At 36.3% G+C, this 21,487-nt stretch overlaps 1 protein-coding gene across 11 annotated transcripts in view; it reads right to left on the bottom strand.

Annotated features, from left to right (window-relative positions):
- The window catches only part of RAD51B (RAD51 paralog B), a 379,423-nt gene that overhangs the window by 355,063 nt on the left and 2,873 nt on the right, over positions 1 to 21,487 (bottom strand). For all 11 annotated transcript variants that reach the window (XR_008437716.1, XR_008437714.1, XR_008437715.1 and 8 more), the window contains exons 4-7: positions 21,133 to 21,249; positions 15,571 to 15,707; positions 12,860 to 12,979; positions 11,426 to 11,609 (exon numbers count right to left, since the gene is read on the bottom strand). Coding sequence is in view for 5 of the 11 variants with exons in the window: in XM_053981409.1 (XP_053837384.1) it covers positions 11,426 to 11,609; positions 12,860 to 12,979; positions 15,571 to 15,707; positions 21,133 to 21,249 (558 nt within the window). In the remaining 6 variants the exon portion in view is untranslated. The remainder of the gene's footprint in view (positions 1 to 11,425; positions 11,610 to 12,859; positions 12,980 to 15,570; positions 15,708 to 21,132; positions 21,250 to 21,487) is intronic.

The following is a 21,487-nucleotide window of genomic DNA, read 5'->3' as shown; positions in this document are numbered from 1 at the left end:
CTGGACCGAATGCCGAGGGCACAGTCGTATGCACAATGCAATTTTTTCCTTACTACTGTTTTTAAAAACATGACAAATATTTCATTATATCCTGTCAGCAAAAAATGTTATTCTAGGAGACAAAAAGAAAATTATTTTAAATATACACAAGTATTACATTATAATTGAAGAAATTACATATTTATGCTGACAGATGTTACCTGGCACTAAAAAATGAAAAAAGTGTGCATCTATTATGATTTACAAATTGTGGTACTTGGAATTCAACAGCACTGAAATTTTTAAAAAGCACATGCACACAGAGAGGACCACACAAATACTTCTGGAACTTTGCATCTCCAAGTAACTAGTATGAAACTATTTTGCTTTAGCAATAATTTGAATTGTTATTCTCCAGTAACTGGTCAGTATCAAGTACAAAGTACTCTGGCAATCTACAAACATACTACTTTCTACATCAATAACTATCTTTGCTGCAAACAAATTCATCTTCATCCACCTTTTAACAGAAGCTGTCAAAAAGCCCCACACATACTACCCATAGCCCCATTATTTTCAAATCAGACCTCACTACAGGGTCTATCTTCAGATCAGCAGCTAAAATTTGAACAAAATATTCTAAAAATAGAATGACAAGATACAGAACTACAACAACTATGTACAGAACCTCTAATGAGATGAAACAAACCACTATTACTTGAAATAACTGCTGCAACCAACATAGTCCAAACAAAAGAACAAGAAATTACCACACATCAAGTAAGTTCAATCAAGATCACAGACTTTCACCTGAACTTAATTAATTGTCCAAGACTGTAAGTTCAAGTTCTCAGTAAAATTTCCTCTTACTAGCAGACAAAGAACAGGAGCTGGAGATAACTACATTATACTGACTCTTAAAGCAGCAGCTGCAAAAGCTCGGATAATAGTTCAGCCATAGCACACTGACAGATGGATATGAAACTATTAATAATGAAGGAACACAAGCATGTTATGAACTGTACCAGCTATTTTATGGATTGTTATACATATCATTCTGAATTTTAGCACAGGAAGAAATACTGCTGCTTGAGAATCTACTATTCAGCATAATTTCTGACCTCAGCTATAATTCATTATGCATGGATATATTACAACTCCAAATACAGCATATCATGATGCATTTTAAAATCAGAATGCAGAGATTAAAACCAGGACACTGACCTAAGAGTGCACAAAAGCCTTAAGCAGTGTAAGAATAGGCTATATACAACCAGGCATTGGTTCACCTTTAGTCAAAGTACAAAGCATCGTAAGAACAGTTCCAAGTTTAAAGAATGTTTCAAGCTTTTTCATTGCATATTCTGAGTAATAATCCCTCTAGCATTTCTTCTCATGGTATCCTTTTTACTGAAGATGCAGTTTTTCATTCAAAATCTGTGCTGCTGCCAGAAACCACACACTCCTGCCCCTCCTTTTTGCCTACATTAGTGCCTGTTCAGCTGCACAATTGCCCACTACATTTTTTCCCCTGGTTTGCTTTTTCAGCTGGTTTACATCCTTGTCCAGGCTCATAAGCAAGCACAAACCAGTTGCAAATGTGACAGTGAAATGAATTACAAGGCATGCAGGAAAGAATCTCTGCCACTTGTTGACCACCTCTTGATTTTGGATTATTCACACTTTCTGTAAGCAGACAATTAACCGACTACCCATGTGTTACTTGTGATTTACACACGTAATTTCTTCTGCTTGCAGCTTGTACCTGGGGTCTTCTTTCCTAGGGACAACTTCAGAATGGCAGCTGCAGATCAGTGGATTTCCACATTGCTAGTGGTGGCTCTTCAGTGACTCCCTTAAGCCAAAGGAGAAAGGAGACACAACAGTAAGTGCTGCTGCCAACCCCAAACAGGATCTCTACAGTAACTATTTCCTTTCCTGTTGTCAATCTGCTCCTTGAAAATATGACAAGCAGCAGCAAGCTTCACAAAGTATTTCAGCAGCCTCTCTTAGTTTCTAGCAGCTCCATGTTAGGGATATCACTGAAGCAGAATAAAATACATCTGCTCTAACACACAGTACTCTAGTTCCATGCATATGCTGTGTACCCAAGGCCTCCTCAGAAACTTTGTACTCACTGCCCAGGTATAACTGTTTCCATTACAGTTCCAGAAAGAGCTGTGACACAGAGCTCTTCCATGCAACTACAGGAAGTTATACAAGCTCAAAACATGCCAACCTTAGATGACACAAAATTTTAAGCCCTACAGCGAAAGGACACATCACCCTATACTGAACTTCCAGTTACCCAGCTGTAGTTCGCTAGTATTGTTCATAAGCTTTACAGGAAAATAACCTCAGTTTGGTATTTCAAAGACTGGCAATATCTGAAGCCATTTTGCTTAAATGAATGTTCTTGAGAAGTAAAGTATCTAGAGCACTACCAGCCTTAAGCAAGCCCCCTTCCTCCCTATGTGAGATCTTTATCAAGTTACAAAAAGCATCTAAGCAGTAAACACTTCTAAAGCAATTTTTCTCTCAAGATCTAAGTTTCAGTTGCACAAAGGAAAACCAGTTAATGTATTAGAACTAATCTTGCTGATCAGGACATAATGAAAAATGTAATACCATGGACTGCCAAGAATCCAGTCAAGACCTTGGATATTGTTGACGAGAAAAACACTCTTTGTCTAGGTCAAAAGTAGGAGATACAATAAATACAAAAGTAACGTATGGAAAATACTGGAATCTAGAGACAAAAAAAGTTATTTTAATGCTGGGTTGGGCAATACAGCTTATCCAAATTAGAGTATCAAATTTTAGGACGATTGAGTTGGAAAGACATACTGTCAATATTAAAATTCAGATGTAGTCTCAACAAGAAAAATCAGCAGCTCATTCATTCCTGTCTAATCAAAATTTGCAGAAAACTGTTCAGCCCTGTTCAATAAAAATTTTGAAATCTCATTTTGTTTGCTTACTATATTACAGCAGAAATGCTATGTTCTCAAATGAAATATAGCTAAGCATTTTAGAGAGAGGTAACATGACAGTTTTGATGAGATTGCTGAGATCATGTAGACTCTCAAAGGAATCTGTATTTGAAATGGCTCTCCCCCTGTTTTATACTGAATTTCTGCCAAATTAATTAAAAGGCCATTAAAATGATGGGTTTTCTACTTTAAATAGAAAACCGGGGTGAAAAAATCAACACATATAGCTGAAATTTCAGAGGACAATGATATAAAACATACTTTTTCTCAATAAAGATGATGGAGTCTTCTTGTATAAAAGTCAGAATGAAGTTTCTCAGGAGATCTTACGTTATAGCTCATAGATTCCAATTCCAAACAAAACAGAGTTAAGTAAACCAGAGCAATACAAAGAATTCTTCTAATGCACAAGAGCTTCAACAGCAGAAGAAAAAGTGCAGACTGAAAAGCTTGCCCTGCAAATCTAGATACTTCTATTTTCAAGGCAGCACAGGATCATCAACCATCTAGCTGCAATAGTTTAGTCTGGTTGTCTGTTATTACATGTGGAAAGAAGGAAATTTTGCAGACTGCAAAAGGCAGGTTTTGCAGTTAACAGCAGCAAGCAAAATGCATCATGGAGCTTGCAGACCAAACTTGATCAAAAAGCAGCCCCAGAAGCACACCTAGTTCCACATGACTGCAATGTTCTCACAAAGCAGTCCTGTAGACACAAAGAGGGAAGTGGTACCATCATTTCTATTACCCCCACTTTCCAAGAAAGTAAAATTTTACTTTTGATCTCTGGGCACATTTGTATTATAAGAGACATATGCATTGCCCAATCTTAATTTTGTTTTACCCTCATCTCTTTATGCCTCAGGGGGGCAGGTACAATATTACTCAGGAGTAACAATTGCAGAGCTGGTCCTCATTATTCCCAGAAGTCCTGGGGCTGAGTAACCAAAAAGCAAACTAACACTAGAGAATCTGGAAATCAAATAACTAATTTGTGTATACTAAGCTCATACAGGAGCTCAAGATTCAACAAGGAGTTCAAGACCCATCAAGATTTTTCTAACAGCTTGCAATCTGGTCAACTATTCTTTGCATTGCTATCCTGTCTAAAGACAAGAATCCCTTTCAGCTATAAATTATGCAAATGCAGAAATACTGTATTTTTATTTTAGCAGCAGAACATCATATATAGGTATGTTAATAAAACTAGAAAACTATAACGTTTATTGCAAAGTTTATTGTAAAATGACACACAGCAGTTATCAGTGTTTAAAGGTCTCTCATAGAATAAAATGGTACAGTCTGCATGAAGTCTGGTTCCATCCAATGGTTATACAAAAAAATCTGTTAACAGAATGAATGATCATTTTTCTTGCAAAAACAGGTAAGCAGGGAGGAGACTGCAAGTAAACCATGAGATTAGAATTCAAAATCATCTTGGCAAGTCAGGAAAAATAACATTACAAGGAGCAACTAGCTAAGCAACAAAGTCAGCAGATGCAGATCCAAAATTTTAATAATTGGTAAGTAAACAGCATCAGGCTGTTCCAAAGAAAGCAAATTGTGTAATGATGCATAAACATGAGGATGTCCTGCAAGGCATGAGAAGAAATCCTTCTCCGTACCTAAACTTTTTATCTGGAATATTGTCCATTTTTGTGCACCTCACTTTCAAGATTATGTCAATCAGCTGAAGGTTACCCAGAAGTGCAACAACAGTGAGGGTTAGAAAATACAAAAAACTGTTTATTTACTTTGCAAGAAGTCTTTCAGAAATTCAAGTCAAGGCAGATATCAGAGAAAGTGCCTGCCCTACTATATAGCAAATACTGTGCATAATCATATAGCAGATCAAAAATAAACCCAGCAATAAAATCTGATTACTTTCAACTCCCGCTCCTATATGTTAATCCTGGTGTATTCCTTCTACATTATTTCATATGTGCAATTGTGCAGAATGATAGCTTTTGGCAAAGTCACTTGCACTGTAAAATGGAAAAAGCAATGAAAGGAATACTTTAAAAGAAAAACCAAACTGAATTCAAGTATCATATAACTTTAAACTACCTCCTTTGCTATATTTCACCACCACATGAAAACAGGAAACATTGCTCTAGCATTTCTCATTCCTTTTCCTCAGCAGTAATAAATATTTTATGGTATAGATGGTCTAAAAGGAAGAGGGTCAGGCCATAAACTGCATAAACATATATTCTCCAGACACATTTAAAAAAGAACACAAATGGCAGCAGTACTGAAGACGGTTATAATTACATTTTAACCACCCGTTTTAAAATAAAACAAAGCTGAGCGCCTTCCGAGGATAATTTTTAACAGCCACACAAGAAGACAAAGCATCTACCTTCACCACTCTAACAACACTTAACAGTTGAATTTACCCCCTTTTTATCAAAATTGGTTTTTGCTCAAAAACCAATTAGAGTAGAGGAATAATTGAAACAAACAGTTGCCAATAAAAACTGAGTTTAGGAAATTTCAGCAACGGCAAAGAAAGAACGCTGTTTTCTAAGTCCCTTTTAACAATCTTGGTTTCCCAAGTAACAACAACAAAAATTAAAATTCATGCCAATTCACACTTTACAAATAGTACTGTTCATATAAAAATGAAATTTTGACATTAACTTTTTACGCTTTTGTAACTTTAACTTTTTAACTTTGTAAAAAAATAAAGGCTAACATTCTAATACGTAATTACAAATCCAAAGCTATGGACTCAGTTGTGGGCATGAAAGTCCTGCTAAGTATAACATGGTAGGAAATCTTAACATCATACAATGGTTTGGGTTGGAAGGGACCTTAAAAATCACCTAGTTCCAACTCTTCTGCCATGGGCAGGGAACCTTCTGCTACATAAGGTTTCTCATCCTACCTGGCCTTGAAAACTTCCAGGGATGGTACATTGCAACTTCTCCAAGCAACCTGTTCCAGTGCCTTACCACACTCATTTCATGAACTATTTGTTACTTAAACAGATGAAGTGCATTGAACAAGGTTAGGGGCTCCTCTTTACAGCAAAAAAGAGTATGTTTGAAACCACAAGTTCTGATACAGCTCACACAAATGCCATTTTTAATGTTGTTCAGTTCACCATTTAATGAGGATAAGAACAGCAACATGAATTTTGGTATATGGGAAGTGAAACATCTTGAAGAGAACAAAAATTGGTTTTTTTTAGCAGAAAGTTAGTTTTGAAAGTAATCTTCCTGACTTAAGAAACAAATTAATTACTGCTTTCCATAGCTCAGAACAAAGGCAGGTCCACTTAAAGATTCTTTGTTTCATACAGAAGAATAAAGTCAGCGAATTGCACAATATCTACATTATTCTAAATATTTATGCTTCTGTGGATAATGTTCACAGTATGATTCACATAAAACACTGGGATCTTTTCATCCTATTGAGTTGATCAGAGGACTACTCACTTTCTCCAAGAACCTGGTGAATTATCTTAATAAAATTGTGCAGGTTCAAAGGCTCTACTGTGTCTTCTAATCAGTCACATTGTTCTGGCTTTCATGCTGCTACCTAGAGAAATGCACAAACTTCCTGGAAAAATGCATGAAACATACTCATACGAAGGGAGAGGAACAACACAAGTCCCAGCCACAGACTGAAAGGAGAACTACATTATTACTTAAAACCTGAGCAAGCAGATGGCCAGGAGTTCAGTGTGATTATGTAGAAATAGGAAGATGCTTCTATTAGCAGCTGGAAAGGGTATTCAAGTTCACCTATATACATAAACCCAAAATATGCTTAAAACTTGAGTGACATAACACTATACATAAATACCAGCAGTTTAACAGAAAAGGACCCATACTTTGCATGGAATCCTTACCACTAGAAACACTCCAAACCACATCTGGCCTAAATATGGCTAGTTAAATTCTGGAAACTCAGTTCCAAAATGTTTTCTTCTGATAACATTAACTCTTCTTTAAAGAAACACGTGATTCAATGTGGTGTAACTTGTAAGAGATTTCTCTTTCTAGAAAACTTCAAAGTGGAAGCAATTCTCTAAGTTTTGCAAGTAAAGTTTCTTTTATTCTAGTTTTAAACAACCTGTAAAGATAATTCAATTACAGTTTCTGTAAGACTGGTATGAAACAATTTTTAATAGCTAAGAATAAAAACAAAGTTTGCATTTCAGCAGCGTTCCAGTCCCGATATAGCCAAAATAACCTGAAAGTCTGATGTATCCCCATAATTTTGGAAAAGTCATCATACAGTGTTGCTACACAATGCAACAACAAATCAACTATGTATTTTTACCAAACTCTATACATATTTAATTCAAAGGGAACTGGCATCTAAACACCTTTTCTTCAGGAATCTTTTATTTTGGAATTTGTTTTGTGCTCCATAAACTAGTATTTTCAAATATCAGAACAACAATAGCTAATGTACAGAGGAGGTGACAAGCAACCATCTATATGGAAACAGAATAAAAAGAAGCAAGAATGAAGCCAAATGGGAATACTTGATTATAAACAAAAAGAAAACTAACAGCTTGAATATTGCCTCTATGCCAACAGAAGCACTTGAGTTTTGAGACACTTTACTGCAGGAAGATGAGACAATACAAGTAAACACACTTAACAAAAGACAACAGAAAAGGCACTGAAGATGTCAAGTAATTTCCCCATATGAAGTGATTTTGAGACAAAAAAAACTTACTCATCCTAAAAGCAAATATACATTTAGCTAAACATTTGGCTTTCTAAAGTAAATGAAAATGTTGGGTATAAGTTTAAGGAGCATAGTGATTGTGAAGCACTGAAACGAGCATCTATGAGGTCAGTGTGAAAAGAAAATTAACTGTGACAGATCTGTTGTCCTAAATATCAATTGTAGTTTTAGTTTTTAAAAGTAGCATGTCAATTCTAAATGGGGAAAAATATTACCGGTGGAACTTGTGGGCTTCTTGAACTACTGTTAATTTATTTAGCATAGAAAATAAAAGCATTGAAGAATAATTACGTAAGGTTTGTCTTTCATTTGCTCTAAAAAACCACACATGAGAGATTAAAGTCTCTCATGCTAAGTTACTTCATATTTTCAGAAAGAACAAATAAAAAAGGAACAGACCATACTATTATACATTTGCTGGTAATAATAACCAACATATTGAACATAAATAACAAAGGTTCACTTCAGTGATCTAAGAACATAATCCAGACAAAAAGCATAAAGGACAGCAAATGTTGTAATTTGATTAGCCTTAGGGTTTTACAAAGCAAATTTCATCATCAGTCTCAATTTGACATTTAAAAGAATGCTTAAAGCAGTTTGGTTTTGCAACTGCCACTTCTGGAATACTTTTTCACAGAGATGCCCAGCCAGCTTCACTTATTTTCTGAATATTAATGACTAGAAAATCAGAGTCTATGAACAACAAATTTTATAAGGTAAATATTTAAATCTCAACAATAATTCTTGTCATATTGGGTTTTAGTTTTAGCTCTTTACTGAAAAGGAGACATCTCTCAACTAGCACAAACACTGAATTACTTTCACCAAATACCATCTACTAATAATATACAGTTTCTGGCGGATATGGGAGAAAAGAAAGAAAATACCAATGTTTTACTTTCTTTTTCAGAAGGCTAAGGAAGTCAGGAAGCTACAGAGGAAGCATATAGGACTGACTACTGTTGTTTAAATATAAAATCTGGTAGACAGCATCAACACACATTGTTAGAGAAGACATTCCAATCCAAATGCTCTCAACTACAAGGTGCTCTATTAACATATGAAAGTAATAAATTTTTCATATAGATTTGCATATTCAAAAAGAAAGGGGATTTTGTTTCATTGATAATCAAGCTGTCCTTCTCATCTTCCAGGAATTGCTTTTGATCTGACTGGCTAGTTCCAACCAAACCTGGGAGAATAAAAAGTATGTTTTGGTTACAACTCTGTGCAGGAAAAGGAAAATGGGGCACTGCTACATAGTGCCCCATGGAGGCAAAAGCTTCAGAGACTGTTCAGTCATCAGTATGGATGTCAGGTCACCTGTCAATCGGCCATAAGTGATCTAAACCTTTTGCTGTCTCTTAGCTCCAACATCACTGCAAATGCCTAGAATGAACCTGGGCTTACTGCTAAGTTACAAGGAAGAAAATCTCTAAAAAGGCAATCAGGCATCATACTTCACTTTTTGAGAAACAACTTAAGCTTTACTAATGTCCATAAATTAAAAAAAAAAATTCAACTTTGCTTTTCTTTGTACTTTACAAACAAAACCAAAGAAACATGAAAAACCTCAACAAAAAATTAGTTCAAGCAAAAAATGACAATCACAAACCACATTCACTAGCTTCATTCAGTGGCTAAAATGATACCATTCAATTAATATGCTTATTATTTTCTCATCTCAGGACAGGGATTAAGTTTTCATTTACTACAACTGTCTTAAATTTTACACTAAGGATGGCAACTGCTACTTTCCAAGGAGCATCTATATATTGTCCTGGACTCATACAAGCTCCTTGCTGTTAGTAATGACCCTATCCTCACAACATCCTCTCACTGAAGTTCTGCCTCATTTTACAACCTGAAAATAGAGGTGCAGAGAGGCTAATGAACAACCACCATCAGTTTTGGTATAATCAAGACCAACTTTTTTTCCAAATACTTCATAACATATAGAGCTACCTGAGTTTGAAACAGTTCCCCTTGAGTTTGGTAAAAACTATGACCACTAGCCACTTTTGCACATCAAACTCAATAACCTGACACCACAAACACATAATTAGAAACAGAGAGTTTATAATGCCAACAAAAGTAACTTCATTAAAATCCTTTTAACTCTAGCATAACATGGTAGCACAGGGTTTCCACAAACTTAACCCTATTTGAACCCATTTCCCTTTTAGGAAATGGGGGAGGAATGCCCACTTAAACATACTCTTGATAAGCAGCTATTTATGTTTAGTAATGCATTGCAATGATTAATTAGTCCAGTAAGAACACACCCCTTATTTGAAGTCTGACCTTGCTTAATTCAGCTTCCAACCACAGAACTGTGGTACACCTGTGTCAGCCAAAAAGAGCTTTTATCAAATACCTCTTCACTGAGTAGGTGCATATTGACTAATGAAGAAGCCCTTAACATTTCCTTAGCTAAGCTAAACAAAGTAAGCACCTTATGTCTTCTTCACTAAGACTGCTCTCCACCGTTCATTTTCAAGGCTGTTCTCTGGAAGCTGCTTTTTTACCACCCCCTCTGGACTGTGAACATCAAATATACTGTTCCAATCAGATTTATAGCTGAAATCTCCTAATTTACAATTCCCTTGTTCAACTACTCACAGTTTTTCACCAGCCCTTTAGCTACAGCCAAAAGGATTGACTTCAAGTTCAAATCCTATCAGCCTCAGATTGAATCTCCACACAATTCTTTCCTGGCTTTATAAACAGTCACTATAAACTTTACTGAGTGCACTGACTGGGATGCTAGCTTTTGTACATGAACTTTAAAGGCACTTAGGCGGGGTTTAATCTTCTCCATCAGAAGTCTTCAGAAGTCACATGGCAGAAGGAAATCCATTCCTCCAAAGTTACATCAGCCAGTTCCACACTTCCTATTTCTGATGTGATAGTTTCTGTGACCTCAGGAGCATCAGAGTGACCAGTCTTACCCACATTCTTACCTCAGCTTCTCTCTTACACCAGAGTGATGAGTAGGTTACCCATACCAGGAAATACTTGAAAGAGTTGAGTTTCAATTATATCTTTTGAAATGATCCTTTGTGCATTACAAAATAAACACACACACAAACACATATACACAGTTCACATCTTCTAAAGCATTTTTCAATCACGTCTACCCAAGTCTTTGCACTGAGTGTCCATGTCTTCCTTTGCATTTTATGGGCAAGTCTACAGAAAGGGATTTGGTGAGCTGTTACCTTCCCTTCTGCAGGAATTAGCATACATCATCAGCTACAAAAGGAATTCACACTGTTCCAGAGCATAAGCCTTTCTGAGATTCTACTAACTTAAGTAAAAGAAACAGAGGCAGAAAAAAATTTTCACCTACCTAGAGCATGCATTAGGTAGAGTGACAACACAGTACAAAGGAATCATCAGGATAAACAGTATTTTATGGCAAGAAAATGTAGGATTTAAGGAAAAAAAAAAAAAACAAAAAACAAAGCACAGAGACAGCTGGAGACTATTAATATTTTCTTATTTGAAAACCCAAATTAACAAAAAATAAAAATAATTTCTAAGAAATCTTAGAAAACAAACAAACAAAAACCCACAGAAGAACCATTACTATTCTTCTATTTCCCAACTATATTCCAACTGGTACCTGCTTAAAGATTCCTGCTAGAATCATTGTCTGTTTTCTGTCTTCCTGTCATTCTTCTTCCTCTCTATTACTTGATACTGTAAGGCAAAAACTTAAAAAAGGAGGAAGAACTTACTGGTATTGAGAACTCCTCTGCCAAATACTTCAACACTGATGCTCCTCTAGTCAAAAAGTTACTTCTCTCTGCCAGATTGCCCTGGAGTTTTGTATCAAACTCCTTTCTGACAACTGAAGCAACAGAGTCAATTATTATAAGTTTAACCTTCTTCAAAATAATTTCTTCTTCCAAAGACATAATCCTAAAAAAAAAAAAAAAAAAAAGAGTCAATGATAACATTATTTACACAAAAGAACCATCTTATAACACTGAAATTTTTAAAATCAAGATTCCTTTAATAAACTTAAAGTCAGTACTGCTTTTTCCCTCCTTACACACCACCTCCACATATTAAGGAGATTTGGAAAGGAATCTGAGGCTCAGTGGGCCCAAGGCAGGACCTCTCCACAAGAGAGTTTTGGAAGACCTCTAGCTAGCAACAGTATGCTGTACACCCCCTGAATGGCAGACAGCAAATAAAGTGGGCATTGAAACTGTTCTCAATGTGGTCTTCCAGCACTTCAAGGGTATTTATAGGTAAGAGGGAGAGTGACTTTTTACATGGGCAGATAGTGACAGGACATGGGGAAATGGCTTGAAACTAGAAGAAGAGAGATTTAGATTAGTAAAGTATTTCTTCCTGAATTCTCAGTGGGTAGTGAGGCACTGGCACAGATGCCCAGAGAAGCTGTGGATGCCCCATTCCTGAAAATGTTCAATGCCAAGTTGGATGGGGCCCTGAAAAACCTGACCAAGTGGGTACTATCCCTGCCTATGATGGAAGGTTTGGAACTAGATGACCTTTAAGCTCTCTTCCAACTCAAGCCATTTGATTTTTTTTTTAATATGCTACTAGCTGTTCTCTGATAAAGCTGTATTAGAAGAAAAAACTATTCTGACAATAATTCTCCCACTAACATAAAACACACAACATGATGCTAAAATGTAACTTATTTCATTTTCATTGCAACTTATGTTCAAAAATTAATAAAGGTAACAACATGACAATACAACACTGCACTCAGGCTGGTGACTGCTGAACAACTTCTCTCCCCCACTGCTCTAGGAATCCCCATCTTCCTGGAAGTAAACTGCTTTAGAGGAACAAACTTCCATTTCATGGAAAATGTAACTCTTATACTATGGTCTGTCCACAATCCAAGAGAATACCTGTCTTATGAACATTCCCCTTTAAAGGCTTACAAGAATCAGATCATATAAAAATTGTCTCTCACAAATTAAAAAGCATCAAGTGGATTAGTCATATGCTATGAAATGAAAAGAGCAACGTCAATCTTTTTGGAACAGTGTTACTTTGCTGGAGACCATGCTGGTATCCACATGAAAAGGTCTGAAATTAATTATTCTTCATAAAACTTTGATACAAAAAAAAAATACTGTTATAGACAATCCAGTCAGAATTGTCTTGTCTTAAGCTCTGGAAGAGAATACCTCTTCAGAACACTGCAACAGGTCAGCTCTCGGTACAGGTGGATGCTACGAGTCATGCAGACTAGCTTTTCATCTGAGTCAAAATAAGTAGGGAATCTGTTTGCTGCTATCTCAATCAACCTATTAAAAAAAAAAAACCAAAAAACAGAAGGCATAATACTGCAAAAAGAATAATAAAAGATAATAAGGCATCAAGTATTCAGAAAGCAAACACAGCAAAGCTCTGATAAGCAGATACCAACTAAGACTGGAAATCTTTTTAAAAGGAAAAGCATACTGCATGAGTCAGAGTGAAACAGTGGAAGTCAGAACACTTAGGTTCTCTTTCCAGTGATGCTGAGTCAGTGGTACACTAGGGAAAGACATCATGTGCCTGTATGCAAAGAATGGGCATATCTCCTCTAGAAAGTTTACTTACCGAGTAAGTTCTTCAAGTTTCATAACAGAGATTCCACTCAATGACCAAGCATTTTCCTATTCTAATTATTTTATGTAAGTATTAATTTCATTTAAATAAAACTACTCTCCAACTCTAACCATCTTTCTTTTCACCTTTACCTTGCACTGAAATCATGGAGTGGGCTTTGTGTCACCACAGAAATCTAACAAGCTGGTAAGAAACAGAAGATCCATTAGACAGAATTTTTTTTCCACAATAAAGATTTTAATTTTTATTAACAAAAAATACTTAATTGTTTATATTTTAAGCAGACATATCCCACCACCTATAGCTTGAGAAGAGTGGCATCTAGCGGATTATACTTGTGGGTACAACTTACTTGTTATCTCTCTTTAAACTTAGGCACCTTTCATTAAAATACAAAGAGATTTTAGGGAAAACAAATTTAAAATCAGTTTAGAAAGAGAGCTCAGGAGATTTTGAGGCAACATCCTGTTCAATGTAGTGCCAGCTATGAAGTCAGAACAAGTTACTTGAGTCTATTTCAGAAGCCTTCAAGGATGGAGGCAGCACAACCTCTCTGGGCAAAGCTTTTTCACCACAAAGGCAGTTAGGAATTGTAAAGCTCCTCTATATATCAGCCCAGAAATGAAGCTCAATGTATGCCTGCTGTCTCCCAGCACACACCACTGTGCCATCTCCTTCAGGCCTCCTCACTGGCAAGGGAAGGCTACTGCTAGATTGCCCCAATGCCTTCTCTACACTCCACTGAGCAAGTCCTTGGTCTCTCCACAAATGGCAAATGCTCTAGCTCCCAACCACCTCGGGAAAAGGGGATGTACACCTCTCTGTCCCTCATGGTTCAGCTCCTTAGAGGATGCAACACGAAGTATAAGATATAATCAGTCTGCTGAAATTGTGTTTATCATTTGCAACTGAGCAATACTACATATGATTTAACAATAAATATTCTTAACCTTAATAACATTATTATTTTTGCCATGTTCCCTTTCTACAAGCTATTTTCAGCAGTTTCAATTTCATCTGCATCTGCTTTCCTTTTCTTTAGCACTCATTTCTAAGTGACAAGTCTTAACTCATTCTATAGGTCCTACTTTTTTTTTACTGTTTACATTTCAGGTACCTGAAATAAATGGTGTCTAAGGAGGAAGCATGATGATACTTTACAGAGCCATTGCTTGAAGCTTTTTTCTTTGATATACTATACGTCAAACTTCTGTGACACTGACTTGACAAAAAGCAGGGTTAGAAATCCCACCTTCTCACCCATAATAACTTGCAATGAATAATCAATGGAAATACATTTACCTTGATACTCCAGAACCATGCCATGGCTATAGCTACTAAATCATCTGAAATATATAAATTATTTCACTGAACCTCTTTCTGCCCATTTTTCTACACAAACAAGGATGAGACTACTGTACTTACTGTCCTTCCCCAGACCCTTAATAATTTTTGAACTTGCTCATTCCAAACAGGGACAAAGGAAATGAAATATCAAAAACATCAAAGCCTCAAAGTTTAGCAAAGCTGGTAGCTAAATAAAATAAATTAGAGCTACATTCAATGAAAAACTGCAGGATTATTTCAACAGTTAATATTTGAAGAGTGGTGACCAACATGTGTAACTCTGAAGCAATCCAGCACAGCATGTCCATTCAGCACTCGAGCACGCTGAAGTGCATAAGCCATTTGGGTTGCATGGGCCAAGCAGGAGATGTTAGAAGAACCAGAGATGTTACAGGAATAAGGTGTTACAGTACAGTACTGCATAGCTGCTTAAGGATACAGAAAATGCCAGGTTACTGCAGAAGGGAATCAGAAATGCAGGGGGGCACAAGGCCCTGTTCAACAGAAATAGGATAGAAATCTGAAGGAAAACTGGCAATGTCAGTCCCACTGTTCACTGGGGAAAACCTCCATTGCCTTTGCAGCCAAAATGCTCTGCCTTTACATCCTCTAATTAACATTCTGTTAACTCCACAAACTAAACTGCAAAGGAAGACTTCAGGTACAGGACTCGTAAGACCATTTAAAAATTAAAAATCATGCCATCCACCTTGTCATAACAGAACTGGAATCTGCAACCTCATACAAATTAGGAAGGTGAGCAAACCATTTTATTAAATTAATTTCATTGTCTGTGGAATAACTGCATATACCAGAGAAATGTTTAATAATTACCATCAGTATTTAAAAATGCACAATTATTGCTCAGAAAATATTTGAAGGTTCCAAGATAAGAGGTGCTAAGAAGTTGTGTGTATTTTGGAATTTTGCATCTTACCTTTCAGCACTGAATGCAGACTCTGTGTCAACGTATATAACAGCCCCATCTAGTCCTCCCATGCTTACAGGCAGCGTAGCCAGAACACTCAACATAATACAAAATTGAGTTTTGCCACAACCTGGTGGGCTAGTTATCTGGAAGGAAAAAGATTAGCAACATAACATTCATTTCATCATAGTTCTACTTTTATCTAAGTCCCATCAGCCAGTGTTCCCCCAATTCTGCTCTTTCAGTTACCAAAGGAGACAAGAGCCATGAAAAGACAGAACATAGCCCACAAAGATCAATTTGCAGTTAGTCTTGGATCTGTACCTTGCAAGACAAATTCATCCCCTGAAGAATAAAAAAGCTTTTCAGACAGAGCATTATGCTTATACTTTCTTTGACATCACTATTACCTTTCAAATTTGAGGTCCCCTACTCTCCCCCTCACCTCACAAGAGCTTTCCTAGAGATACCTAGCTCTCTTCCATCTGTCCCGGTGCAACCTTCTAAAACAGAGCAGAATTAAAAGATTCACAGTTGACATTCACATGTCATCAATGCTTTTAGAGCTGAAAACTAAGTCCAGAGCTATTGAGCTCACAGACATAAACATCTCCTTATAAACCATCATTACCTTGGTTAAACCATTTCTCTGCTAGAAATCATAAGGATAATTGCTTATATCTTATAAAGGCTGAATGTTCAATATGAATCACATATATACATAAGACAGATTTTATCTGCCCCAGAGACTAAACTCTGCACTATGCACTGTGTGTTTTTTCATTAGTGTTAACTCTCTACTACCGTATTTCAACACCAACACCATTCAATGATCCAGAACAGTTCCCTGATTCTAAGCTTCCACCTGTGCTCACTGAAAGCCCCTATGGTGAAGCAGCACTCAAAGAGAGCACGCTCAGCTTGTATTAAAAGGTTCCAGTATGATTTTCAGAAGAAAAAGGATCCAAAGAACACATTGTTTGATGAGATCAGTTTCTGAGAGTAGTATTTTTTCTACTAGAGATGGCAGTCTGCTGCTCTTTATCCACTGTGGATCTTCCAGAGATTGTGTCAGAATGCTGGGCTCTGTGTTCAGATAATTGCAAGTTCATTACTACTACAGGGGGTCTTTAAATACAATATCAGGTGGTCACTGCTTCTGGGAAGGGAGATGATGAAATCGTAAATACTAGGAGGGCCAAAAATCAGCAAAACCAAAGTCAAAGTGACTTTAGGCAGTGAAAACAGTGATAGGTTCATTCTTATGCTAATAGCAACAAATTAATAATGCAAGGTGTAAAAGCAAGCCTCTCAGGTAAGTTGAACTGTAAAACAAAGCATGATGTCTCGAAACACCTAGTACTGCCAGAACAAAGGTCTAAATACAGAGCTATTGTTTTAAATTTAATAACCAAACTTTACAATAGACAGACACTCAAAATCAAACTGATTTTTGAGATCACATGCACAATAGTTTGGTTTCAAGCACAAATACTTTCACCACAAGATATTACAGTATTGCTATGGTTTTGTTTTAAGCAGTAGCAGCATGACTTGAAGCACAGAAAATTTACAGAGAAACACTGAAGGATCACAGCAGCTACAGTTAACAGTTGGTTAAAATCCCTTTAATCACCTTTGTCTTTAAACAAGGCCTGAAAGTCAAGCTATATCAATCAATCTACTTGAAGCTTTAATGCAAGAGAAGCATTAAATTATTTTTGTTTAAAAGCACACACTGCATTTGGTGAATTACAGATCAGGAATCAGTCATATCTATGCAATTATCTGTTCCCCAGCCAGCGTACTTAGATTACAAACAATCATATCAGCAATATCTGCTACAATTCAATGTGAATCCAAAGCATATATAAAAAGTACAGAGGCAATACACATTCCTTAGACTGTAATTGCCAATGAATCTCACCAGTTGTTTCTTGTTAAAAAGAGGACTTGAAATGAATGAGGGGAGGGCATCAATCCAATTTGTTACATTAAAATGATTGGACAATTATGAGGATACTTCATAAAAACATTTGTAGTTTCAGCCTCGCCTGGGAGGTGCACTGGAAGCAACATCCATTTCAGTGGCTGTCACAGAAGCCAACTCAGCAGAGATACTATAAAAACATCTGAGGATATGAGCATCATATCAGAGAAAATGAGGGAACCTTGCAGTACAAGGATGCAAGCCAATGGAGCAAGAAAGCATTTGTATTCCCAAAAACAACAATACTTCATGTTTAATCTGCATTCCTTTAAAGGGCCTTAAAACAGGCTTTTAAATAATCCACAATGAACAATTTTACAAAGCGACAACATTTTATTGCAGTTACCACTGGTTCAACAAGTGTTTAGAACAACAGAAACCTACTTGAATTTCCTCTAATAAATTTAAATTGAATGTCTGCAAAAAATTTGTTTGGTCTATTTTACTCTAAATTTGCTCTGAAAAAAAAATCACCCAGATAGAAACAAGAAGACCACAATAGTTTTTAAAGCAGAGAAATTATTTTTCAATAAGTTATATACTATTTTCTCTGGCACATCTGTAGGGTTTGAATGAAATTACAAGGAGCTAATTCTTCATCTACCAGAAGATTAAACTCTTCAATATTCAAAAAATGAACTATTTTAATTTTTCCTCATAAAACTTGGCCAAAAGCTCTGACCACAGAATTTCAGCTACAATTTAGTCTCCAATTTAAAACCTAATAGTGGCTTGGAAAAAAAATGGTCTGAGACAGTGTAATGCAAATCAAATCCCTCTGGCACTCAAAAAGCAAGGAGATTTGGCTATAGAAGATACCACCACAAGTCTTAATCCTTCTGATCAGGTACTCAAATTCCAAGTTTCCAGCCACCCTCACTGCTGGGTAAAGTAACAGAAAGACAATAATTTAGCCCTAGCAGTCAGGAAGTAAATGCTGCATCCAGCATACTTTTGAAGAGAACTTCTCTCAGACTTAAAATATCTGTCCAATTAAAAATGCCAAAAGACAATCTAATCTACTTGTCAGTCATGCTCCAGTGAATTGCAAAAAAAAGCAAATTAAAACTGTTAAACCCAAAAATCACTCAAATCAAAAAAAAAAAAAAAAGAAAAAACCTTGAAAGTGTTCACAAGCTGCAGTAGAGCACAAAAGCAGCAGAAGCTCAGCATCAAACCAGCAGCAGCAGTAAACTGATAGCTTTCAACTAAAATTTCATCTAGTAATCATGATGAACACTCAGAGTGCTGCCAACCTTTTAAACTACTTTAGATATCAAGACTGTTGCAAAAGAGCTTTTTAAAATCTCTAGAACCAGGCCTTAAAAGAAAAGATCAGTTTCTGTACAGTTAATGGTTATCTGCCTTTTCATTTGCTGAAAAACCCCTAATAGGTGCCCTAATTGCTTTCCACACTTAGTACCTAAAAGGCAAATAAAAAGCAATACACTATTTTTTCTTGGACACATCTAATCTTTTGAGTTATTCATCACATTTCTGGATCCTACCTAGCTATCCCTATATTATTTCTGACTAAATAGTTATATATCAGTCATCAACCAAGCCCAAGGCACAGGTGGAAGGGCTTGCAGTTCTTGTTTCATGCACTACATGTCTTGTACAGATGCCAACATCTCCCACCCTTGGTGAGATCTCCCACTGTAGAGAACTGCACCAGGCAGGTCCTTTCACTTTTAACCAAAATATCTTAGAATAAAAAAATCACATTCAGAAGATTTTTTCCAGAAGAAAACTTAAAAGTGCAATATTGCTTTTCCTGGTGCTGTGCTTTTCATTTACATTCAGATAAAATCTTTGAATATACTCATTCCCCCTCAACTAACTTTAAATACAATGATACATAGGAACTATGACTACTCTTAAAATACAGTTTATCAATAGTTGCTCATGTTTTCTTATATTTAAATGCTAAATATTCTAAGAAAACACTGGCGGGGATATTAAAATTGAGTATTGTGATAATTAACCAGGCTAAGAAGTATATAAAATATATAGCTCTGGAAAATTAGGCACTTACATTAACTTCCTGTAAAGCATTATTTTATATTATCTCAGGAAAATTGTATTTGACATCCATACTTTGAGATCAATTGCTTGCAGAGCTTACTTTTTAATTAAATTTAAAACAAAACAAAACCAACATAAAACTTAAAGGTCAGCTGAACTCCCCTAAAACTCACTGCTTTTTGCCAGATCTCCCTCTGGAGCAATGCCAAGAACATGGCAATCAGCAAGTCTGAATTCTATTACTGCTCTAGAAACATTCTACATGGTCTTCAGGTGAGAACACATCAGCCAGACTGCACTGATTGCTGAATGAAAGCTCCATTTAGGATTAAGAACAAAGACAAATATTTATGACACTTATCAGCAGCCTCATAAATTAACCACATGGCTCTTATGACCTGCATCCACTTATTCTTTTTAGCAGAAAAAAAGTTCATATTCAAGATTCCAAATATTTGGGCACCACTCCTGAGCCAGTCACAAACTCAAGGACAAATCATCGTATCACTGAAAAGACACATTTCTATCCTATTTCTTGCTTCTGCCTCTGCAGCAGTGGCTCTGCATTTCAACTAAAGAAGCACAATTCAGAAGTTTAATTAATGTAAGCATGTGAACAGCCATTCCCCGACTCCAGTGAGGAATGGTTAATGGACCACACAGAACTCCTGGAAAGCTAGATTGCAGCTGCAAGCAAGCATCATTTCTTTTCAAACATGGACTGTGCTATTTCATCAGGTGACCACATGGACCATAATCCATAAGACAAGCCACTGATTTGCTGATGAAAAAAATATTTTTAGGAACCAAAAGCTCATCTCCTGCTGAAGGCACTACGCTCAACAGCAGCACAGTTACAATCTCAGTATTACATGTATCGTGACTACCATAGACTTCTTACTATATAGGAACAGCTCTTCTTCAAAGAAACAGAATTCAGCAAGCTGTTCCTCCCAGAATTCAAAGACTTGCAGTATTCACCTTAAGTTCTTCTGACCTAAATTTCTTATAGTAAACTGGCAGCAAAGCTATGCCTAGATATGAAGAAAATGTTAATTCTGACAGATCAATTTATGTTCATGGATGCATTCTTAAAACATTTTTATGGTAACCTGCATGGTGCATATTCCATTGTCAAAAAAAAAATACTCAGAATCTTTAAAAACTAATAGCCTCTCATTATATAAGAGTTCCTAGAGCAGAAACGGTTTAGTCTCAGCTCAGTGTTGCTTAAACTCTAGTATGTTTTAAATCACTGTTAGACTTCATAAGTCACTTCTATCAGAGATCAAATTCAATCTAGCTTGATTACAGGATACAAAAAAAAAGTATTTTCTTCATAGTAAGATTTTCGTAACTTCTCATTTTTATTCCTCTACTGTGACAATTTGCCACAGTAGACAAAGAAAAGCACTTGGCAAGGCCTGTTCTCATCCAAACATTTTTGTGTATTTTGTGTTTGAAGCACCTGACACAAGATAGCCCAGCCTATCTGTGACTTTTGGTTTCAAGGCAGAATTCTCAACTAAAGTAAAATATATTAAACAAGCTACCTCTGTGAGTGATCCACAAGGCACTCCACCATGCAGGACTCTATCCAAACTATGAAGCGTGGTGGATAAAAAGGCTGAAGAAGGATTGACAGACTTCTTTAGTTTCATTTCATAAGCCTACAAAAGGAGGGGAAATAGCAAAAGAAAACAAGCAAATCAGAAAAGGCTTTTTTTTTTAATGGAAATAGGAAAATGGTATTTGACTTCAACAACCTGGTATGACTTAATACTCGACAATGAGAGAAGTACTGTTATATTCAGCTATAGTCTGCCTTCAGCTCATCACCCTTCCTTGTATTTATATTCCATTTATAGCTCACAGAGTAAATTTAAGTCTTTTTTTCTCTCCCTTACC

Source organism: Vidua macroura, chromosome 6, assembly GCF_024509145.1.
Source record: "Vidua macroura isolate BioBank_ID:100142 chromosome 6, ASM2450914v1, whole genome shotgun sequence".
NCBI lineage: Eukaryota > Metazoa > Chordata > Aves > Passeriformes > Viduidae > Vidua > Vidua macroura.
Note: the sequence above shows the minus strand (reverse complement) of the source record. Positions and strands in the feature narration are given on the sequence as shown.